Source organism: Struthio camelus, chromosome Z (assembly GCF_040807025.1).
Source record: "Struthio camelus isolate bStrCam1 chromosome Z, bStrCam1.hap1, whole genome shotgun sequence".
In the NCBI taxonomy this organism is placed as follows: Eukaryota; Metazoa; Chordata; class Aves; order Struthioniformes; family Struthionidae; genus Struthio; species Struthio camelus.
Genome location: NC_090982.1, coordinates 75,592,250 through 75,617,627, shown reverse-complemented (window position 1 = coordinate 75,617,627; position 25,378 = coordinate 75,592,250). Strand labels below are relative to the sequence as shown.

Genomic DNA, 25,378 nt, shown 5'->3' with positions numbered 1-25,378 from the left:
ATGATGAAAGCTAGAAGATTATTCAAAATTTATTCAAGACCTGTTTTATTAAATTGAAATGCAAACACCATTGCAAAGAGTTTTTACAATCTTTTTACGAAAGATTGAAAAGTCCATTAGAAAGCTACAGGCTTCAGTGACAATATTGACCTTACAAGTGAAATTACTAACAGATTTTATTAAAGCCAGCATTTTCAATATTAAGAACTTAAAAAAAATACATACACTTCAAAGCATTGTCCTTCAAACACACTTAGAAACAATGAAGAATTCCTGAGCAGCTATTTTTATACCAGTATTCTCCAACCAATGTATGTACTGCATACTAAATGACCTACTTCCTATAATTTTTTAAATTTTAGAAATTTACAAAACACTTGGATTAGATCCATAGAACAATTGTGCTTCAAGTCGTTCCGTTGCTACAGTAATGACACTGCAATAACTTGGATGTTCCAAATTGCATACAAGTTCTGAAATTGTAATGGAAAAAATGCCTAGCTTTTATTGCAAGGCTAGGAATGGGGTGGTTTACGCAAGTGGAAAAAATTTTGCTTTAAAAATTGGACCATCTCTTTCTGTCTTGGAAAATACATTGCTTATTGTGCATGCTATTCAGAACACACAATGTAATTCATAAATGCTTCTTGAAGAGACCTGCTGATATTATGCATAAAGCAGGATTCAGGCAAGGAAATCCCAGAGACTTTCCCCTGCACTTATCAGCATGCCAGAAACTTGGACAAATACATACTGTTAACTACTGCTGACATTTTTTCTGGGCAGTGCTTATTCAGACCAGCACTCCTAGTATTGCTGCATTTTACACATCGACTCAAAAAAATACATGAAGCACATATAAAGATTTTAGAAGCCCAGATAGTATTGAGTATCTCTGAGCAATATAATGCATATATGGAACTGACGGTTCTGTGATTTCAGTTGAAGAACGGTACTTGTAATCAGAATGAAAAAATTACTTTCTAAGATGAATAATGAAAAATAGCAAAGCAGCCCAGGAGCTCCCATCTGCGTATATTTGAGCAGTAGTTTCCTCTTCCTTTTGGAATGAAGGACAGGTGGATGAGAATTAAGAGTGGGCTACAGCATTATGAATATTAAAAAATATGGTTTAACATCATTGTAATTCCACATATATTTATTAATTATATAGAAAAATCTGCCTATTCCTAGACATGTACCCTTTCCTGAAATACTTAAGGGATATTTTCTACAAGTGATTTCTACAAAGATTTCCAGCATCCTCTGAACATCTGCTCAGTGTTATATGACTCTAAAACTGATGATTACAGAATCTTTGTTGGAAATTAAGTGAAATCTTTCTATTCTTACTATTTTCAAAATGAGGTGAAGGTACTCAGCAGCTCACAAAAATAGATCCAGAAGCAGCATTGTCCAAAAAAAAAAGTCAAATGTAGACAAAGTCCAAGACAAGCAGTATCACAAAGCAGAACAGGACTTTAATCCTTCCAAAAATAACACAAGGAGATGTGATTCTTCCTTATTTCCAGCTTGTCTATGCACCAGTGTCTTGCCTAGCTTTTTAACATGGGACGAGTTGGGAGAGGCCACACAACTAGTTCAGGTATATTTTGAATGCTTTTAAGAGATATAGTATTTTCTCTTAAAAACTTAGCTTAAATGGGAGAAAATGTATTTTAAGTCTGACTTGGTAACTCTCAAAATTTATCACCAAGACAGGGACTTTCTGATTAAGAAAAATATTAACTGCTGTATTGTCACTGGTACAGACTAAACAATGCCTAGAAATGTCAAGAGGCCGTTTTACTGGAGTCCACAAAGTCCATTGTGTCTTGCAGCTTATAGATTACCTTTCATAAATAGAAGAATGCTTAAGAACAATAGGCAAGAATGATCTGTGAGACAACGCACATGGAGAAAAAAGCCTCATCAGTAAATCTCTTTCTGAAAAATTTAAGGTTGCTTTTAAAAACAGTTTGGCCACACTATTCCTGTTGATTTTTTTCCTTAGGCATGTAGGAAATGCAACAGCAGATCAGATGAGGTGTCTAAGCTCTTCAGGTATTCTGTTTGCCCATGGTCAATATCAGATACTTGGAAGGAAACCTTGCAATTCATAAAAATGGAATGACCAACTCTCATGTATAGGACTTTTTTCCGCTCTTTTTCCGCTGATTTCCAGTAGCTGATTTGAGCATCTTGCTAACTGGTTAGCACTTAATACAGCCTTACTATTTTTGTGGACTACCTCACGTAACTGTGGATACTCCCACTTTTGAGATAAAAGTCTGTTTCTTTCTCTCCCATTTTTTTTGCCCACAATCTCATTTATCACTCCCCTCAGTTTTATTATTTGTCACTCTCTTCCGATCTGCTCTTACATTTGGCTTCTTTTGCCTCCATTTTCTGTTCTTCCTCCCTCGCTTCTCAGCTGCAGTCAATATGCATGCTCGCCCCTTCTGATTTCTCTAATTTTTCTACCTGGGTACCATCCTATAGTGTTCACTGTGACTGTACTCCCCCTCTGTTCTGCCACATGCACCCACCATGTCCTGCTTCCCAACATCAATCTCTTCCTATTCCCATTCATTATGTACTTCTATATTTCATTTATCTTTAATCTCCTGCTTGACATACACAGAAAAGATGAAGACGTTCCCGTAACTGCTTCAAAAGAGTTTTCAAGGCAGGGCCACAAGATTATTCCAGCTCAGTGTAATTCAGTCCATCCTTCCGTGCCCACAACAATTGGAGTTTGAAGGCAGCCAGTGATCTGGTTTTAGTATGAGGGTTTGAGATGGTTGAAAGCTGGGCTAGTTTCCATTTTCACTCATTTAGTTTGAAGATTTACTTCTCAGGAACGCAAAAGAAAACAGATGTTTCTGGATAGCAAATGTTGACAAAAGCTGGGTTTGTCATTGGTCAGATCTAGAGCGAGGACGTATCTGAGAACTCAGCTCATTCACTCCATGTGGGCTGGGCACACCGGCAGCTCCCAAATAACTTGTCAGTCCGGGAAAGGGACCAATGCGTTAGGAAAATTGTGTCTGCCAAGCTGGTCAGTACGGCTTTCCCTACAAGATGGAGATGTCTTTTTTTCTTTCATATATAAACATCTCACCTTGCTACACATCTCTAGTAGCCCATCCTAATAGTACTCGTGCAACACAAGTGATGGTTCCATGACAAACGGTTATTTAACAAAAACAAATTGACCATTACAAATTATAAGTTGTTTTTAATCTTGATATAGTAATTTGACATACAAAGTAAAATGCTTCTGTCTGTCTTTTTAAAGGGGCAAAAAAAAAAATCTGAGGTAGCAATTCTTTAAAAATATGGTGCCTGATCTCATCATACTTTTTTTGTTTCACGTGTGTTTATGGCTTTGTGGAAGATTTATCATATTCACTAACTGGCTTAGGTGACTTTAGTTTCCTTGCACAACATTTTCAAGGTGTTTACAGTTAATGAAAAATTATCAAATACATTTACAGGCTCCATGATGTGAATTCCACATACCCAGTGCTTCAGAGATCACAAATACTGCATATTCATTTTTGATACTTGCTGTTGCTACGTGTGAAATACTTAAATGACATTTAAAGCAACTGTAGATTTTCCAGCCATCTAAACATAAACACATAAAACATACCACAGAATTGATAAATCAATTATCATTACGTATTTGTTTTTCAGTTTGTTCCATAAACAAATACATCCTCTTAATAGTATTGTATCAGGTTGGTTTATTACATTTTTAGTAAATAATGCTTTGTAGTTACATAATATCATTAAGACCATTCTTCAAGCCTGTATTTCATGTGACAATAAGTTTTGGGAGCACATGTCCCAGTTCAACAAATCATATTTATTTAAAAGTCAGGAACATTACACTGAAAATACCAAAACATTCTAGCAAATATGTTTTTGCTAAAGAAAAAAATCTAACGAGAATATTTAAAATAATGAGGAGTTGTATTTCTCAATAAGAAGAAAAGCTGTTAATAATATTTTCTGACTCCAAAGGAAAGATAATTAATTAAAAAAATACTTATTCCATTTTATGAATGTTATAAAATGAATTACTTCTAAAGAGCCTTTATGCCTCCTTGTAGGGCTTTTATGCTACTAAAAGTCAATTTACACTTTAAGTGAAACATATATACATTTGACATTAAAAACATCATACAAACTTTTTGAATAGTTTTTCCAAGTAAGAAATTTATCCAGTGGTCCAAAGGCCTGAGGGCTAATGTCTGCTCTGGGAGTAAATCCTGTGACATAAATCATTATCCTGTGTATGAAGGGAGGTTTCAGGAGCCTGTTATTCCTCACTAGTGTATTGTAACTTTACAACAATCCAGTCTGTACAACTGCTACAAAATCTCACCTATTTCTCAATAAAAAGCAATTCCTTAAAGAGCTGTAAACAAAAATAACGCTGCAAATGAAAAGAAGAAGTATTTGAACATCTAAAGGTCCATACGCTTAGCTGAAGATTATCCTGATTTTACGGAACACTAGTTTATTTTCTTTTTGATGTGCAAAAGTACTGTTCAAATATTAAAGACCAGTTTCAGGTGTTACTTCCACTGATTCTGGAAAATAAAAGCACATCCAAAGGAAAAATAATCACCTGGCACATTTGTTGAAGTATGAAATATGTTTATGAAAAATATGTTCAAATTATATTTATGCAGCAAATCCCTCAACAGGCTTAGCTACTTCCGAGCAACCAGCAAATGTACCTTCTGCACTCTGGCTGAATTTCTCTTTTTTCAAAGAAAGCCACAATGATTTGACATCACGAGACACTCACTTGCAAAGATGGAAGAGCCTTTATCATGCCTGATAAGGTGATTTAGGCTACTGCTCTTTTGTAGCTTCAGTACCAATTTATTGCAAGGCATAGAAACTCTTCTACTCAGTTCTCTTTCTGTGTGGATTACTGGAAGGACCTTCTTTTCAATATCGTGCAATCCTGGCTCTTCTGGCAACGATATCGATTTTTTTCTTGTGGCAACTTGGAGTTTGCATGAGCATATAAACTACAGGTCTTTGGAAACTCTGATCTTTTTTTGTTTTACGAACCCAAGGTTTTAAAGTAAACAATGTTCCTGGGACCCAAAGGCTGAAACACAATTGGACGTACTCCACAATATTAATACAACCCATGTTCTTTCACGTAACCAATGTCAACACAGAAGATGTTTGAGTAAACAAGATTGAAATTCTGATTCTTGGGCTAGAGAGTCAGCCCCTGATTAGAGCAAGCTAGGAGAGACAAACTTTAAATACAGTCAACGGAGACTAGAGTGTGAGTCATCTCTTCTAAAGTAGACGCTTGAATTTAGTCAGATGAATCATGCTCTAGGCTCCACTGTCTACAATAAAAACTTAGAAACCTGGTACACCTATAGATACCTAAAGTTAGGCAGGATAATCGTACATTTCACATCTGCTAAAAATTGTGCCTGGCTGCCTCTGGTCCAAAGTAACCAGTATGACAGCAACAGTCTGCTGCTGACACCTTACCTGGTGCTTTCTTTGGTTTGTAACATCTGTACTAGCTGCCTGTATATTAACCTAAGACATCCACTGCATAAGGAAAATCTTGAGGTTGTAGGTTGGCAAGATTCTACTGCCTCTGTGCATCACCAGAGGGACACGAACGGCCCGCAGCAGCATGTCTTCATGGACATTGTCAGGAGCTGAAAACAACTGCTTGGCTCAGATACGGCTATCTGTGTAATGAAAGGAATGTGTCTGATCCGAACCAGGTCTACCAGATTCAGTCAGAAAACCAAACTGTAAATGAAGTACTGTCAGAAAGAATCAGACAGTATATTATCAGCTTACCACATGTACACACACAAATGGCTGCCCTGCAAAACTTTCCAATTTTGACCGATAACTTGTTAGTTTTCTTTGCAGTATTTTAGCACCTCTAGAAAAATCTAGAAGATATATTACAAATGCTACAATAACATTGTCCTGTTACCTTTAACTAAGCAAAATGTTAAGCTGGGCTTAACATTGGAGAGTAGCCAATTAATGTCTTCAGGTGTTTAAACTGAGTGGCTGAATTAAGAATCTAAGCTCTCTCCCTGTACACTCAGCAGAGCATCCAGACTGCTCTGATTGCCCTCTAGAAGTGGGCAACATATTGCCTGTAGCAAGGCCACAGACTCTTAATTTGATTCCTGAAGTGAATGTTACCATATATATTAACACATATGTTTATATACACGCAGAAAATGAGTTAAATTCTAAAAAGTCCTGCCAGTGAAAGGGCCAGACAGCTGGACTGATCTGTACTTGGCAGTTCCATGGCATGAAGATAAAACGTGAGAAACCTATATAGCAAATTAGATGTGGCCTTCTGGGACTTTCAAAATCTGAGTCTGTTTTGACTGGCTCTGCAGCAGGTTACCTGATATGCAGTAAGGCTGGCTCAGTGCATATAACCATAAAAAGTTGGAGAAATGTGAAGCTGTTTAGGAAGGAAAAGAAAGAGAAGAGAGCTCATCTATGGTAAACACACTTTCCATCACATGCCCAATACAATTTCCCTTCCCTTACGTTTCCAGCTTTCCTTGGATGGTATTGGCAATGTGTCTGGCCCAGTTTTAATGAATCATCACTTGGTCATGCCTTCGTGGAGTTTTCTTTGAAGAAGGAAGGACCACGGAAAACTCACAACCATTGCTAACTATCATTTTGATTCTGCCTTCAGTCACAAGCGGTAAGAGGAATCCTTACTGTTCCCACTGCTGTTCGGGGGCAGCTGTCCAACCCGAGTACATGGGCTCCCTTTTTCATTCCCATCACCATTTTGGCAGAGCACTGACTCTGACTTTATGCCTCATATATCTGACTTTTGAGGCTGCATTCTGATATTCATTTTGGCGAGTTCAGTTTGAAAAATCTGACTTCAAACTTCCCTTTCAGGCTCAAAGAAAAGCCCAGATGTTGTCTTAGGATGCTGGAGAACACCATTCCATTCAGAAGTGGCATCAGGCTACAAGTTCTGTGGGAAAGATCCTGTGCTCTCCAACCCTGGATTCTATTATATTTTTGTACTAACAGCTGGTAAAAAACATGTGGAATAAATAATTTACAATTCAAATAGTAATATATCTGCAATATATTAGAAATATACATTAAAAATTACTTCACATTCTTAATTACTATAAAGTTCAATTTTATGTTTCATATAGAAATGGCAGCCTTACTCATTACTTCTGTCACAGGAGAAGGAAACAGAAGAGTTGTTAAGTAGCTAAATAGCATTGGGAAATTAAAAAAAGTTTTATTTTGCTTTTTTTATAATAGAAAAATAGCCTTTAAAAATACATTGTTAAATCTATGGGCTTGTGCTAAAGTAGAATTGCATATTATATACAGTAAGGCAGTATATCAAATAGTGTCTTGCTTTTTTTAATGTTTGGTTTGATTGGAGTAGGATATGAATGGGATGTAAAGTTATCTGTCACACTGAAACAAAACAAAAATATATTTAGAAGGATTTGTTATTTTACTGCAATTACTTGAATATATTTTCTTTTATATATGATTTTTTCATATAGAAGAGCTCCTTTTTTAGGATTGAGAAAAATATATAAAGAAAACAATCTAGTGTCAGAATCTAGTGAGAAAAAAACATTGTAAATCAGAATGTTATTTTGTAGTGATTTATGTGGTTTTATGAACTGCTCTTGTTAGGAACTGACAACCATGGTATACTGTCTGACCCATAACAATTTTCATCTTTGTTTAATCAGAACTATTCCCCTAGGTTTAATCAAATAACAGAAGATCTCAGAAGTTGAATAATTTGTTTACAATATAGTTTTTCATGGCACATAAAATCCATTTCCTCATTTCCCTCTGTCAGAAACCCGTGTTAATGATCTAAGGTTTACTTCCATGATTATCATTACATCAACCCACAGTTTATTTTATTCACTCTGTAATACACATAGGAGGCTAGGTTTTTTAAAGGAACTCTTTGCTGTGTGTTTTTCTTTTACTGTACACAACTATTAACAAAATCAATATGTAAATCACATACTTGTCAGCTAAGAAAAGGTGTAAGCTACAATTATGATGTAGTAGCATAATCTTAAGCCACAGAGCTTAGCTTTATTATATTGATTATATTTAACTCATTCTGTAACGTTACCTGATGAAGAATAATCAAACTTTCAGCTATTTAAAGGAGGGCATAAAGGAAGATGGGTCCATGTATTCTGATCCACTAGCCTCTCTTTTGCACTCATTTGGAGCTGTCAGACAGTAGCTCATGTTTTTCTCAACTTGACCTTGCTGAAGGTTCTGAGACATTTCCTTTGCAGGTTCTTGAGACACAGGCGTGTGCTGGACTCTTGAATCTGGCATTAAAACTAGAATATTGTGGTCCACAACTGTTGAGACCTTTGTATATTCTTTGCTAGTTCCTGAAACTGTGTATTTTTCAATTTTTCCACTATTTTCTTTATGTTTCAGTAATACTGCTGGCTCCTCATCCTGTCTGACTTTGTGAACTTCTACATAATCCATTAGTTTAGGGTTCAAAAACGATGACTTTTCATTGGGTCTGTTCTGCTTGACCTGTATTGTGCTTTGGTCATTTTTGGAATGCATATTCTCCATCTCTCCTTGCTTGTCCATGTTTTCTTCACAGAGAGTTTCAGTGGTAGAATATCGTGACTGATGCTTTTCTTCATTTCCCACCAAAACTGGTGCAACATTTACATTTGTGGTACTTAGTGTTATCTTATGTGCATCTGCAGTACTGTGATAGGCAAATGTAGAAGGCTGAATATTAGGTAACTGAGTTGGAGGCCATGTGGATGATTTTGTACCTGGAGTGTTACAAGGTAGTACTTTCTCTTCTGAAGAGGCCACACGCTGAGTTTCCCAGCTCTTTTTTCTTGCATTATTTTCATGAACATCTCTTACATCTTGTGTTGGAAGTATTGATGGAAGGGTGCGAGACTCCCTGCGCTTCTCAGAAAGCAGAGAAGGGCTATCACAGCTCCCTCGTCCTGAGTCACTGTCTCTTTCCTTCGATGTCATTTTTGTGTTTTTACTGGGATGACCATTGTCATGACTTGGCATGAGTTGCTGATCCTCGCTGTCCTCCACCTCCAGATATTCTATCAGTAGTTCCTCGCAGTCTGATGTTGGAGGGAAACCATGGCAACCAAGAGCACTCAATAATTCTTCAGACTTCCCTGTCTAAGGGCATAATAAATATGACATTGATATTTTGTTCACTGCTAACCTTAAGGTTCACATATGACTAGAACAACTGTGAACAATCTACACAATTAACATGCAATTACTTAAATACTTATATCATTAGACTTAAACTGAATCTCTACTGCTGGAGAAAATAGTGGAGGAACTTTCCCTGAGTTCTCTCATTGGGGAGACAAAATCCCAGAATTCATGTTTCTGAATGTGAGGACCAGGGAGCTCCAAGGCAGAAAAGGGTCTCATGGGTTTGGCAAGAAGGGCATGGAGGAGAACGATAGGCTAGCCATGTCCTGTCTCCTCAGCACGACACAAGGGACTGTGGAGAGCTTCTCTGTAAGAACTATTAGGAAGATCACATAGGCATTAGCTCTTGTGGTGTCCCAGGGAACAACTGTTGTGCAAAACCCTGTTCTCAACCCCCCTCCTATCAGTAGCGCAAGGCACTAGTTTAAAGACTCTGCCTTGCCTATATGCTCCACAACATCACACTGCAAGTTTTACTTATTTTTAACATTGGTTAAATTAATTAAAGTTACCTTGTACTTAATTATGGTAATTGATTTTGCTAGTACAGAATTTGGAAGAGTATGTAATGGTGAATTCTTTTGTTGTTATCGGGGTACTCACCTCTAACAGATGTGTATCTATGCCTTTTATCTTTGGTCCTGGAACTGGTGGTAGGATAAAAGCTATCATTCTAAAAGAAGCAGAACAAACACACAATGTAAAAGGCAGGCCTTATCTCTCTATTTGTTCTCCCATTTTCCCTGAATGTGACTGAATTTTCAACTACTACTCTGTATCTGATACCTCCCTACTGGACCTCTTTCCTGTCTACCTTCTCAAGCCAGGTAATTTACAGAGCCAGGTATAGTTTGTAAGTTATCCTTACATGTATTTAGAAGAAAGAGAACAGCACAGAAGTCATTATTATTAAACTAGAAAAGTAACACTGCTAATATACTTCTACCGTTCTTTTCCCTTTAACCTCCAATCTTCTGAAACCACTGTAACTTCCTCACTGGTCAGGACATAGCTGTCTAGGGCACAGTGCAGGAGGACTAGCAGGCCTCTACAGACATGCTTGACTGTCAGCTGACCGAAACTAAACCGGATTTATGATGAATGACTTTGGCTGGCTTTTGCTTCAGCAGTTTCTCTCTCTCTCCTTTACTCATCCAGTAATTTTTGCTAAACTTGTGCAAAAGTAATAAACTTTGAGACATCTTCCTCTTTCAGATTTGACTGAAATTAGTCAATGATTTAATAAATTATTTGGGGAATTGACAGACAGGTGGGCAGAAAGACAATCTCATAGTGCGAACCTTGTTTCCCTTAGGAAACCAGGCTAAAAGCAAAAGGTTGTTTTCTAAAGAAGTAGCAATACTCCAGATGATAATGTTTGCTGAGTGCTTACAGGACTAAACAGGATGCTCAGACCTAACAGAGATGTGTCTTTACCAACTGAGAATTTAGCCTTTTGTTTTTATGCTGGTTTCCCAAAAGAACGGAGATAGCTCTTCAGCAGTTGCAAATTTGAAGTCAAATTCCTGTAATTTATAGTTGGTAAAACAACACAAAAACTATAGGAAATTAAATCAAATGTTAAAAGCGTGTTTTAGCAAGTTTGCTGACATTTTCAACTCTATACTATCATGAAATTGCTGACTTACCTGTACCCTTTTAAAAACATTGTCCAGCTCATGATTAAACATATGAGAGATGATAAGACACCCACGATGATCCACACAATCATATCTTTTACTCTAAAGTCTGGGAAACAACCAGAATTATTTAAGGACACATGCCTAATTTACACAGTCAGTATGCAAAAAAGTCTCAATGGCTTTTATTTTAAAAATAGGTCTGAACTGCCAAATTTGGTATTGAATCTAGCAGCCATTCCTAGCATAGATTGATCTCTGTAACCCTAGTAACATCTCATGATTCATATGCTTTTTATTAATGGCATTGTGCAGGAAATAAACTATATCTGGGAAAAATGACATAAAAATGCAGGAAGAGGGAAATTTTGTCTTGGTCAGTTATAGCAATTGGGTTCAAATCTGCTTATGCCAATACTATAGTCTTTTCATTATCAAACACATATCATATGATCAATTAAACAGTAGGTAAAATGATCTACGACTAGATGGTTTTAAGGATTTCTATTGTAACGTCATGCTTTTTACATTCAGGTGTTCATTTTGAATTCCTTCCAGATAGACTGTAATCAAGAGTTGTTAGTCTGAAGGTAACGACTACTTGCTGTCTATGTAGTACTTTTAATGTAGTTGCCAGTATCCTAAGTATTAAAAACTACCATTGTGAGAACAGATGAGGCAATAAAGAGAAAGGACAGGGTTTAAATAGGTAAGGAAATTGATCCACCTTCTTAACTCCTAAAAGTAATGAAGGGGAGAGCTAACTTAGTATGGTTCAAGGAAGCTGAGAATTCAGTTATCTTAGCAATGATGTTCTCACCTGTGCTATGGAAACTATGGGATGTCAATCTTCATGGCTGCTCTGGACAGGTAACAAAAGTACCACATGAACTTCATTGTTACACAGTTATTGAAAGGATGCTTGGCCACTCACCACTGGGGATTTGAATATACTTTTCTGAGCTCCATTCACTCCATGATCCATGGTGGTCTGGTTTGCAGTGAATCTGTATAATGTACTTCTTTCCTGGATTTAAACTAAACATTTTATATTGTGTTTGCTGTCCAACAAAAATAGTCTGGAAATGAATTAAAAATCATAAAATCCATAAACAATTAAGACATTTTGCTAATCATAGCTAATTTAAAGTCTTGATAACCAAGTTGGGAATATAGGATGGATCTGGACAGCTTCATAAGGATTGTTATACGGGCACAGAGTAATGGTACTTCTATTTTATTTCTGTTGGTCAGCATTCTAACATAATGCAGTAGCGAATGATATCTAGCCCTGTTATATTGTGCAAATGACACTAGTATAACAACACATCACGAGCATGCGACAAGTGAGAGGAACTGCAGTAGTGGTGGGAATACAATGGTGAGAGGAGGAGAAGGGGTCCAATGACCAGGGTGCTGGGAATTGCAGTGGCAGTGGGAAGGAAGGAGGAGGTACAGAGATGGCTAGGAATTATTGCAGCAGACAAGAAAGGGATGCAGCCAAATGCCAATAGCTAGAGTCTCTAATTTTGCCACCCAGTTAAAATATTTGAGCTGTACATCCTGGGCATAGACAGCTATTAATATGTGGCCAGGACAACTGTCTTTGGTTCTTTGTACAAATGTCAATCATTTTACATGCTATTATTGAGCTTTCTGTTACCTAAGAAGTGCTTGTAGTTGAGAAAAGATTATCAAAAAAAAACCCCACTGACTAGATGAGAACTAACAAAGTAAACTATATGCCAGTGTGATTAATATAGAATTGTCATAATTAAAAACAAATATTTTAGTGCCTCCTAGTGCCTTCTAGAGGCTTTAGTGCCTCTAACAGCATCTGAGATAGCACAGTCTTCTCAGTAGAAAGCCATAGATCATACAAGCATAGCTTTTGAAAAAGGCTGAACTGTTATATGCGCCTGCCTCAATACATTCAGGCATGGAACCGAGCTGACAAAATCTGACTGATCAGAATACATCATCTAGCAAAAATTTGCAATTTTCTTACCTCCCATTCCTCTCCTTCTTCAGGCTTTAGTCGCAACTCATACTCAAGGGTAAGCCATCCAGATCTGACATCAGCCAGTGGGGGTGGAAACCATGTCAAGACCAGATATGGTTTTCTATTGACTGGCCTTTTTAATTCTAGAGTTACGTTCACAGGAGGATCTGGCTGTACTGTTAAAATAAGAGAATTGACACTAAGAGTCTGCAAGACTTCTCCTTGCACCTTAAGAGGTATAAAATGGTACGAGTGGCAAGTTGCCACCTCCAGGGTGTCTAGTAACATAGAACTGGTGCTGGGATACAGGAATCAAGAATTTCCTGATAAAGTAGCATGGATTTATAAATCTGAAGGGACTGAAGAACAGTAAATAAGTTGAGTCCATTTTGAGATTTGCATTAATTGTTTATAATCAGAAATTATTTTTTCTATCAATATCATTTATTGTTGCTCTTCCCTACAACTAGGTTTCAAAGTTAACAGAAACAAAGTTAACATCTTTACTGCTGTGTTATGAAAGTTGTGTTATATCATAATGTTACCAAAGCTGGCATATACATTTAGGAATGCTGAAAATACAGATTTAGCTGATAAAACCTTTTCCCTCATCTTGTTGGTTCAGAAAATTCACCAACATAATCCCTACATGCATAGGGTATATTTAAAAATAAAATACAACAGCAATATTAAAGCCCCATCTATACTTCAAAAATAAAATAAAACGGAACTCAGCTTTCAGCTACAGTCAGGGCTGCAGCTACCTCAGTTCAGAGTACTAAAGTACCTGGATATAGTGCATGTATTCTTTTCTGCTGTCTTATGTGAAGCTTCAGCAAGTAAGTAGTCACGACATGGAGGTAAAATGTTAAGCCCTTTCTCCAGGAGCACTTTTTCAATTACTAGGCTCCCTGTAGACACACCATTGGTAACAAACTGGTAATCAGTAATAATGTTCCTTTCCCTTAGAAAAAAACTAAATACTTGCCCGGTCACTCTGTGGAAAAAGTATGAGAAAAGAGACTATCAATAGACTGCTCTATAAAGAGCACTGATTCAGTGCCTTTTGGGTCTCAGGGAAAAGCAAATTTCAGGTAAGTACTTTTAGGTAATCAAATTTAAGTATTATTAGTTAAAAGATCAATTTGATTTCAGTTGCTAGTACAGTGGAAAAGGATTTTAGGCAGATGATGTTTCTTGACTGAAAGAAATATGCAAAACCATTATGTGGTTATCTAAATGCAGTTTTGAAGCTTTTAGCTTTTTTAGGCTTCCTTTGAAAATAAAATGCTAAAAGGATAAATATTGATTTATCATTACAGCAGATGAGGTCTTATTTGTTCTTATATGTTTTTAACTTGGATATAATAGTAAATATAAGAAGAGCTGCAATTAAAATTCTGGGTGTCAAAACTCATAAATTTGAATTAGTTGGGTTCCGCTTTAAAAACTTCATTTATCTCTTACCTATGTAAGTCACATCCACATAATGAGGATCAGAGCTGTTACTTCCCATTTTGTTAGTTGCCCTTACAGTAATATTGTATATAGTCCAGAAAGAGGTGTGTTTTTTATCAAAGTAGCAGGAATTGGGGCCTGCAGTTCTGTAATCTGGACATTCATAAATTTGTTCCTCTCTGAAATGAAAGAATCACAGAGATTAGGATACATGTAGTACAACATCTGACTTTGATTACTAGTAGTTCAGCATTACTTAGGGCTGGATCAGATTCTCTGTGCTGGGCAATGTGAAAAACATTAGAAAACTGATTTCAGATTGAAGAGTCACTGGGCAATTCCAGAGATTGTAGTAACCATTATTGCCCCAAAATAAAAACTACAAGGTCCGGAGTGTTTAAGCTGCTGTAGATGCAGCAGTAGGCTAGTGAAATGCAACTCTTACTTTTCCAAATGCTGTTCTCCACTGCATAGTCCTTATGTAGTCCAAAGAGCAAGCAGAAAGTGATTGCCAAGGTCTTCTAACTCATCTATTAAAAACTGAGTATTTCCAGTGCTCATTTCAAGCTTATGGTAATTCTGCCCATATCATAGGCTTGTGGTCTATTTTGGTTTTTCATCATCTTTTCCTCAAAAAAAATCTATTTTCCACCTAATTTGCACCTGTTGAGCATGTTATACTTGTTTCCAGGTTCCTCTGAGAAGCAGAATAACAGAACAGAAAGGTATGGGTGTGGGCCTCACACTCTGCTCCAGCTGGCTGGACCAGTGTCTGTCTTTTTCCACAGACCAGGGTCTACCTTTTCTACAGCTCAGCATCCAGTTAGGTCAGTCCAAGGCAGAGCAGTGCTGGGATGAACCAAAACCAGTTCACTTCATGCGATCCCCCAAAATATTGACTTCTGCTTAAAAATAAGTATTTGGCACTTGACTTAAGTTCGAGGCACTAGATTGCCGCAGAGGCAGTGAAGCCTTCATGGCCTATGAATACCTGTGCAAAAAAGCATTATCAGAAGATGAAAATTTTAACATCTGGTCATTTTGAAAAGCCTTGTCTGGGGCTCTGTAGCCAAGGAGCTACATGACTGTATACTTGTATCGCAAACACTATTACATGGTTGCTGTGTCATGGCAACTTTCAAGGAAGTCTATCCAAACCAGAAGAATTAATGGCAGTTTGAAAAACTTGACAATAAAAAGAGATCCCATTTCAACCTTAAATATGTTGTTGCTATTCCAACAAATGTCGCTTGCACAAAATCCTGAAGCTATTCTCTCTTCTCTGATAATTGTCTGTGATGAAGAAGCAAGTGGAAAAAGGCATCTCCTAAATGCAAAGCCAATTAAGCTTGATTTTCCAGGTCCTCCTGATAAAACATTGAATAATTATGCACATCTTATTACCCTTCTTTGCTGTAGAGCAAAGTATAGTTAGTAGGATGCCCTCCATCTGAACCAGGCTTCCACCAGCAAGTAAAGGTTTCCTTTTCTGGAGAACGACATTTTATTATTGTAGGCTTTTCAGGAGGTGACTGTCCTGCAAGCAATATAGAAATTAAATAATTAGCAAGTTTAAACCCTGAATTTATAAAACATTGTCAACTGGAGCACAGGGAAATAAACAAATGTTCTTCAGTATTAGCATAGGAAAGGAAGGACAGTTCAGTGTTTAGGGCAGCAGCCTCCTACTCTGACCTGGATTCAAAATCCTTTTCCACTGCAACTATGCCGAGGGACTATGTTCCAGCTTCCCATCTGTGGCTCTTTGCCTCACAAAGCTGATATGGGATGCTCACATACTGTCACAGCAGGTTCTATAAAGCAACTTAAAATATACTCTGCTATTCAATCTATCTTCTACATAAACCATTTTTCCTTTAAAAATGTATTTCAAGATGCTTCTCATTATTTCAAAAGTATGCTGTTGCTTGTTTTGACTTTTAAGGAAAAAAATGAAGAGGAAAGTAAGTGTTTGTCCATGTGTTTATGTCCTTGCCAGCAATTGCTTTGGTGGTACCTGATGACGCTGAGCTGACTCCTAAGATACAAAAATGAAGTTCTCATATTTCCTTTCACAGTAACATTACGCTCAGTACCTAGGCTACTTGCCTGATTGCTGTCAAGCAACTTCTTATTACCGATTTGGATTCCTGATGATATTATAGACTCAAGCAAAGCATTTAGAATACGGTAGAGGAAAGAAAGCACTTAAGTTTTGATGAGGATGATGCTGGTCAAAACTCTGATGTGACTGAAACTGTTGCAGATGCGCATTTGTGACAAAATATTGTCTTACTACATTAATAATATATATTTTCCACTATTTAGGAGCACCATTGATTTTTCCAAACTTCTAATTGCCTAAGGCAGATCTGAAAATGGGACATTTAAGTATTTTTTCTGTTAACAGTATGTCAGCAACCTCCATGTCAAATAATGAATAATACAATTAATGATAGAAGAAGAAGATTTGAGAAAGCCTGACGGCAGTATCTGATAACAAGATACAAGGTAACCCTTATTTAACGTGTTCACTCGAAATCAACAGAACACAGATAATTATTCCCATGAGATAGTGGCTGCATGGTATGCCCTGTTTGACATGGTGGTGACTTCAGTTCAGTTGCCAATGAACAAATGAATGACTCTTATACAAGTGCCATTATCTGATATCTTACAGATGAAATCAAGATTTTTAAATGGAGGGACAGGACCAAAAAGCTGTGCAGGCATGTCAGCATCAGAAGTGACTTCCTAGTAAATCCCAGCCTGTTCGTTATAGCCAGTTTCAGCAAAGAGGCCAAGGACTGAGTGGATCAACAGGACTAAATATGCAATTACACCCAAAAAATGGTAAGTTGCCCTGACGCTGTTTCTCCAGCACCATGCAGTATCTGAGTGAGGAATCTGGTTCTAAGGGCTGCCATTTAGGCACCTTTCACAACACTAAACTAGTTAGAATTTATACAAAATTAACAGAACAGCAATCATTCACTCACCACTAGGGATCTGAATTTGCCTTTCTGAGCTCCATTCACTCCATTCTCCACAGTCTGGCATGCAGCGGACCTGAACGCCATACTTCAACCCAGCATTTAACCTCATCACCTTGTACTGTGTCTGGACTCCAACAGATATTGTCTGGAAAAGAAAACAGACTGTAGAAATAATAAAGAATTGGGGCATTTTAATGAATATATCATAGAGGCACATCACAGCCTCCTGTCACTGACTTCTGAAGGGTTTTGGTCAGAGATTTTATAAAGTGCTAATCACGAAGAGGTAAAGGTAGTGTCTGACTTAACGGAAATACTTTATTGACACTGAGATTCTGGTACTTTATAACGCATAATTTATTTTAGACTTCCCATAACCCGTATTCCATCAAGTCCATGATGCAAGGAACACTATAGGTAGTCTAATTCACAGATATTCCCTCTGTGTGATGCTTCCTAGTGGCCGGTTTTAGGGTTTACTATTAAGTTCCGTAAATACTCTTCAGACGTCTAAAACCACATAGCTTTCTCCACTGATTAGGCACCAGCAATTTAGGTAGCATTGAGGCTATGTGAATATGAATGATATTTTATTCTAGTATCTCAGCTGTGAGAGTACTGTGGCTCACTTCTGGCAAAATGACAACAGCTGGGAACATGAATGTAAATAGTCTTCTGACAGGAGGTTTCTGACAGGGGGGGTTTGCCCCAACTGACCATGCAAAAGAGGATGATGAGTATCAGCCCTAGTTAAACAGTAACTAGGGAATGACCGAGAAACTTTTGAAAGAAGAAGAGTCAGCCTGCAAAGCACTATTAAAGAAACATGACAATTTGTAAAAGTGGGAGGAATTTTGGAAAGGGAACAGAAGCAGCTGAAAGCTGGTTTGATGCTACCAGAAGTTGCTCTGTTAGCACCATGACCTCCACCTATGCCAGAGAGAGCAGCCTCCCTGTTCGACGCTGCGCCTAACTGTGCTCCGCATGCCTTAGGTGTGCGTATGTGACCCTGTGGGGTGCTTTCGCACTGGTGTGTGGTTTAGCAAATTGTAGGGAGTGGCAGGGGTTCACATTAAGTTACAGCCGCCGTGTCTCCCACAGAGGAGGGGAACTTGCGCTCCCAGAATAGGGGTTGTTTATGTGAACACATCTCCCCGAGATCAGTTATAGAAAGGTGTTTAGACGCTTGTAGATGTTTATTAACGTTTGGTTAGCGTCTAGTATTGTGGTTAATCTGTTGCATTGCTGATACTGATTGTGACTGTTTAGTTCGCTGTTCATTAATTACCTAGAGCAATATATGGTTTATTAATTACATGCTATTAATGAATCAATAAACTGCTTTAACCCTGATTTGGTTTAAACTATGTGAACTGAGTGGTTTTTCACTGTGACACTCAGCAAGAGACAAACTGATGATAACAATTACAATTACAACTCTATCAGTGAGCTGAACAGGTTTTTCTTTCAGCGTATGACATTCTGAGGACAGTTATGCAAACACCTGGCATTTCACTGTCACTACAAACCACTAAAGCACTCTTCTTTCCTTAAAGAGATTTGGTTCTGTTAATTTTGCTGTCCTCTTAGAAACTCTGATGTGTATAACACCAGTAAACTAAATTCAGACAAGAGAACTAACTTAAAAGAGAATTTATGCAAGAAACATTTTTGTTTCCTTACCTCCCACTCTTCCTCTTCCACAGGTTTTAGTCGTAACTCATAGTGATATACATGCCAATTAGAGCTGACATCAGCTAATGGAGGTGGAGACCATTTTGCGCAAAGGTATGTTACACCGGCAGATGTATTTGTTTCTAGAGAGAGGTCCTCAGGAGAATCTGGCTGAACTGTATAAATGAAAAGTTTACTATTAATATTTTAATTTCTCTTAGAAAAGGTACTTCCTTTATGGCTTTGTAGTTAATCAATCACATTAATTTCAGATCGTTCTGCATTCCTGTAAGGGAACAGTACAATAGCCTTCTTTCCCTTTCTCCTTAGTAGTGTTTAACTGGTACTGATTTACTAGACTATCAGCAAATTTTAGAGTTTACTCTGAGCTTGTCAGTCTAAGGAATACAAGTCACATTTTTATTAGGCCACTTTTAGAAAATGAAGCTGTCAGATGTTTCATAGCTAAAAAGAATGACTACCTTTATCATTACAATGCATAGAATATGTTTATGCAGAAAGCAGAATGGAGTTAGGAATAAGAAACATTATGGAAATAACGCACAGTGCTTTGGCAGTTATTTTTATTCTCCAAAGATTGCAATGCCAGCAGCCAGAAAGATGTTTACGTTTGGAAAATTTTGTCTAGGGTGGTCAGGTAGCTTGACCTAATTTGAAAGTTTTATAATCTGTACTGCTAGGAACCTGCAAAAGTGTCATAATGGAAACACTGGAGATAACTAATAATTGGAGCTTATTTTTCAGCCAAAATTTAAATGACAATAAAATATATAACTGATTAATTTAAAATGTACTTTTCACATAAATTACAGATACATATTTTAAATTATCTGTAGATAATTACTCCTCCATAACAAGTTTCACATAATGAGGAAAGAAATCTTTCACCATTAGTGGTTCTGGGATTGAAAAAACAGATATATCCCCAACTAGTTTGTTTTCCATTTCATTCTTCCTTTTTTACCTATGCAAGTCACATCCACATACTGAGGATCTGAGCTGTTACGTCCAATTTCATTCGTTGCCATTACAGTGATATTATATGTTGTCCGGGGATTGGTGTGTTTTTTATCAAAGAAGCAAGAATTGGGACCTGATGTTCGGTAGTCTGGACATTCATAGATTTTTTCTTCACTGAAATAAAATAATTTTATAAGTTAAAAGTTCAGGAAATGAAGCAAAGCAGATAATTTTTTAGTAATGGCTTAGGCAAAGTACTTTAAAATGTTTAACTTTAAACATGTGTATAATCCCATCTCTGGGAAACATTTCAGTGAGTGTCAAACGGTATTAGCATAAATGCTTTATTGAACCGTAAGCTATTTTTACTGCAATTGTTCAGGTGAAAAGCTGTTTGCTGCTCTTCTGTTAGGAATATGTTAACTGTGTTTTCTATAGGAATATGTTAACAAAAAATAACATATGTTAACAAAAGAATGGAAAGAGAAACTTTCAGATGCAGTACAAGGCAATTTTAAAAAATGTTTAAAAGCAAGTTAAAAGGCAAACTAAGCACATTCACTCTGCCTAAAGAAGGAAGGTTGCTAAATACATTCTTTACTTATTTTCACTGGAAAGTAACTTGATGGCCCTATGGCAGTGGAGTGTTTTTTCAGTGAGATGTTGACTTATCTACTTTTTAATATGATCATCACCACCACAACTGTCTCATCAATTTTTTTTTTTTTGATTAATTCATGGTCTCTTACCTATTACCTTTATATGAGGCTGGGGCTTTTTTAGGAGAGGGATTGTTTTGTACTCAAAAGAAGCTGAACTGAGTGATATACTTGGAGCCTATCATAGGCATAAACCCAAAGCACCAGCTGAGATGGTTCAGGGACATTCGTCCATTTTTATGCTCTGTGCGCCACTAATAACAAGGTCTCTTAGCTACCCTTCTTATTTCATTTCTGTTGGACATAATCCTCATCTGTAGATCTTGTATTTGAGGCTCCTTTGGGGCCTTACTCCCATCTTCGCTTTGTGAACCAGGACAAAACTGTCTGGAAGTTATGGCCCCATATCTGGAATGCCTGGCAATGTCTGGTGTTCAGCAGAATAAATAAAAACTAACAAGCATCTACTCAGAGAGCAGGACTATTTTGGGCTGTGAAAAGTATGACTTAAAATGCTTACAAAAAGTTTTATTCTGATTGAGATTGAAACATTTCAATTTTCATAAAATAAAAGCTCTGCAGATGTGCCTACTATAGATAAGGAAGCATGATCTATGTCAGACCACTGTTGACTGTGGTACCTTCATTACAAGCTGCATCTTTCCCAATCACTTAATACTGAAAAATTCAAAGTTTATTTAATTTAAGCAGGGAAGTCTGAGGCTTTACCTTATCTACCCTGAACCTCACCGGATTTATTCAAAGAAGTGTAATCTCTGAGCTTCCCTGCTGACTTGGCCCTGTTCTGAGACCTCCTTTTTCAAGAAGAAAGGCCAGTTATGCAAAGAAGCACAGATTAAGCACAGTACCTCAACAGATAGAGCTTTTTTCCTTAAACAGGATGAGGGAGTTACAGATCTATGGAAACAGTAACTCTGAGATGCGATACTCACATCTGATCTTACTCCATTTTGCGAACCACTAGGTCAGCTACAAATCTAGGAGGGGAAGCAAAGATTGTTCTGCCTCTAGTTTCTCCAGCCATGGGCTTGCTGTGCGTGGTAATGGAAAAGCTCCCTGGCAGGGCGGTGGGACAGGCCTCGGCTGCAAGGCCCTGTCCTGTGGCCACGGGGAGCTCCCAGGGCACCTGTCTCCCTTCCTATAGGTCGCAGCTGGCCCTTGCTGCACCCTGATCACCCCATGCCACTAGATAAAAACTGTATGCCTCATAAGATGGAGAAACTGCATCTTTCCCAGTATGTGTTTAGAGCAGGGAAATTTTAGCTCAGATAGATAGATACGTTTCATTACGAACAATCTGTTTGAAAGTGTAGTACTTGTAGTAGTCACATTTCTTTCACCAAGGGAAAACCATTCATTTCACACAGCCCTTTTAGGGTATCTGAGGTTTAACATGGGCATCATGGTTTAACATGGCATCATGAGGTTTAACATCCATAAAAATGGATTTCATAAATGAGTGTGATCATTCCCTCGCTCGGTCATACTCATCACTTGATAACTTACAGAATAATTATTCTTTTTACCTGTCCTTGCTGTAGAACAGGGTGTAATTGGTAGGAAGTCCTCCGTCTGAACCAGGCTTCCACCAACAAGAAAAGGTTTCCTTTTCTAGAGAACGACATCTTAGTATCTTAGGTTTTCCAGGATATGATTGACCTAGGGAAGTGCAGAAATCCAGCTAGTTATATTAGAGTTGGACAAAGTTTTTTTTTTTTTTCCCAAATGGTAAATTTGACAAGAAATCTATTTTTGAGGAAAATAAAATTATTTGAAATTATGGACTGAATTTGGTAAATAAATCTGCCTAGAAAATGGTCAGAAATTTCACAGAAGTAAACGTGTTTTATTTCAAGCTTTTAAAATGACTAGTAACATTTTTTTTATTATTATTTTTTGAATGAACTTTCAACTCAGTAGTAAATTCAGTAATCTTTAAATTAAATTAAAAATCTTGTAAGTAAATACATGACTGCTTGTTTTTTCCTTATATTTTCAAAACACTTAACTTCAGGTCATCTTAGAGCTAAATTTCACCTTCAGTTTTTCAGTAGAACGGAAATTCCATTATTTGCACAACTCTGAAAATACCTCATATTTGGGGTAAATTACAAGTAATAAAAATTAGAAGAAGAAAGTTTCAATGGGCTGGATGGAGTATTCTGTGCATCAGCAACCTGAATGTATTCATTTAATTATTTGCATATTGCCTAATAATCCCAGTATACTTAAGACCACTTGTCATTAACTGCTTAGAACACAGACTATAAATTACATACATTTTGACACGAAAGGCACGTGGCTTTTCACCCTAAGCTTAACTTTACTTCAATAAAATTCTGTACCATATCTCTAATAGTGTTACTATTCATATGATGCTAATTCCCAAGAAGGCGACAGGGATGGAGTGAGTGCCTTTCATCAGCACCACCACATTATCATTAAATTAATACTGTGAAAAGAAAAGAGGAGTCAAGCCATTTTCAAAATCTCCATACAGAAGTTTATTTAAAAAAAAATAGTAATTTAAACTTGTACAGGCTGCAGTGATGGTCAGGACACATTGGGTAAAGCCTCAGACTTTCCTAAAGAAAATGTTTTAAGGAAAACAAATGTCTTGTGAAGTATTTTACTTACCAGACAGACACGCTGCGGTCAGAGAAAGTAACAACATAATTTGAACTGATGATATCAATTTCTGCTTCATGTTGTCTGCTTCTCCCCAGGGGGGAACAGTAGAGCAATGGCTCTCTGAAAAATACGCCATCATGAAACAGTTAATGACGATGCTTAACATACAGTATGTATCATTGGCTTGATCAAAGTCTTTTTTGAATTGCAGCAAATTGAGTCTTGTTCTTTCTCAAAAAGGTGGGGCAAGAGCGCTATCCCTGCTTCACAAGTAGCAAAACTTACTCCGAGGGTGGTTAAGCAGGTCTTCCTCAAGGTCCTGTAACCATCTGTTACCTTTGGGGATTAAAGTTTCACAGCATTAACAAATCTTGCAAATTTATGGGGCATCTTGGGACACTGCGTGCTTTTCTTTAAACTCTAACTTCCTAGCTTATGAACCTACTGGAGAAATCAGCCTTTTAATAATAAAAAATGCACTTTTGCGCTGTTGATACAAAGAAGAACATAACGTATGTGAACTCTAAAGCTTCTGGAAGCAGAAGGCAAATAGAAATCCACAATTTATTTAAATATTTATGATTTGTGAGCCACCCTCATGACTTCTGAATACACAGGACCGGAAACGGCGAACGCACATCACCTCAGCTGAAGAGCGCTACTCTCCCCGTGCGTTCAGCGCACGTGCGATCAACGTTTTTAATTTTTGCAGTAAAGCAAGAAAAGCGGAGATCAGAGAAAAGAAACCAGGGAAGACGCAACGTAACTTCACAGTTTAACTAGTCAGGCGAAAACGCCCCATGGGATGCAATTAACGCCCCTTCCTTCATCCCGCGCAGGTCAGAGGCGGTGCTGCCGAGCTCGGCCGAACCACAGCGGCGCCAGGCAGGAGCCGCCAGCGCGGCCGAGCAGCGCCCGCAGCGCTGGGGTCCTCGGGACTCGGGCGGCGGCGCAGGCAGACCGGCGTTCCCCGCTGCTGCTAAAGCTGTCTGCCTGGCCTGGAGAACACGACGACTTAAAGCAAAACCTCCTGCTCGCCCCACCAGTAGGTTTCCTGGTTGGAGGTGGTGACGGGAGTCGACGGTTCGCTTCCTCATAGCCCGTCTCGCTCTTTGGAAGTCAAGAGGAGCAATTTACTATCTGAAAATGAAACTCCTTACCTCAGCTTTCCATTCCCGCCCAGCACATCTGACTGGTGTTTGTCTGCTTGAAACCCGTTCAGTGTAGCACACTGTGGGCACAAGCTGTGTCTTTGCTGAGGAAAATTCAGCAATTTATCAGATGACTCTACTTTCATTTCGCAGTTCATTTTCTATATCAAGAACCTATAACCCATCGGCACATAAATCTTTTTCAAGAGTAAAGGCAAAAGAAATACCAGGTAATTTAACTGGTTCTAGAATGCGTTTACTAGCAACAAATACTGTGCACAATGTATGGAAGAACATCTGGCTACATTTTCATATACTACTTCTGAACATCCAGCCACGTCTCATGCACGCAACTGAGCTCCACGCTGCAGAACTGCATCCCTTAAACTCACACCCAGCTATCTGCATGCAGTCAGTGCAGAGCAGACCATTTACATAGAAACTCCATTTTGTGTAAGCACATGCTAATTTTATGACTGCAAACAAACTGCAGGCACAAATGTTAGTGTTTAACTTAGGAAATGAGCTGAAAACTTGGTGTTACATAATGTGGAACACACAGACCATTGACTTCACGCAAGAAAGAGGTACGTTTCTCTCAACTGAAGGTGAAATAACGAACTACAAACAACCACCATTTCATGTATATATGATACTTCCGACAATATTTTATTATTTCCCAAAACAGAACATTTGCAAAATTGTAAGTAATACAGCTCTTTCAAACTGAGACTCATACTGTGCTTCCCTTATAAAGAACCAACCAGTACCATAATTTTTTTGTTGTTTTACAGATGTATTTAGAGGCATTAGCATGAAAGCGCAGACTTAGAGTACTCTGTAAGAAAAATAGGATAATGTTGTGAACTCA

General features: G+C 37.8%; 1 protein-coding gene across 4 annotated transcripts in view; it reads right to left on the bottom strand.

Moving 5' to 3' along the window:
• Positions 1 to 8,217: 8,217 nt before the first annotated feature.
• Positions 8,218 to 25,378, bottom strand: part of LOC104147781 (prolactin receptor) — a 148,394-nt gene continuing 131,233 nt past the window's right edge. For 3 of the 4 annotated variants that reach the window (XM_068929082.1, XM_068929083.1, XM_009680619.2), the window contains 12 exons: positions 23,363 to 23,476; positions 22,252 to 22,384; positions 20,050 to 20,219; positions 19,074 to 19,240; positions 17,394 to 17,535; positions 15,799 to 15,931; positions 14,404 to 14,573; positions 12,943 to 13,112; positions 11,869 to 12,013; positions 10,944 to 11,043; positions 9,898 to 9,967; positions 8,218 to 9,249 (listed from right to left, as the gene is read on the bottom strand). In XM_068929082.1, the coding sequence (XP_068785183.1) occupies positions 8,218 to 9,249; positions 9,898 to 9,967; positions 10,944 to 11,043; positions 11,869 to 12,013; positions 12,943 to 13,112; positions 14,404 to 14,573; positions 15,799 to 15,931; positions 17,394 to 17,535; positions 19,074 to 19,240; positions 20,050 to 20,219; positions 22,252 to 22,384; positions 23,363 to 23,476 (2,546 nt within the window). Of the gene's footprint in view, positions 9,250 to 9,897; positions 9,968 to 10,943; positions 11,044 to 11,868; positions 12,014 to 12,942; positions 13,113 to 14,403; positions 14,574 to 15,798; positions 15,932 to 17,393; positions 17,536 to 19,073; positions 19,241 to 20,049; positions 20,220 to 22,251; positions 22,385 to 23,362; positions 23,477 to 24,516; positions 24,563 to 25,378 lie in introns of those variants that run through there. The other variant, XM_009680620.2, reaches the window with a different exon arrangement.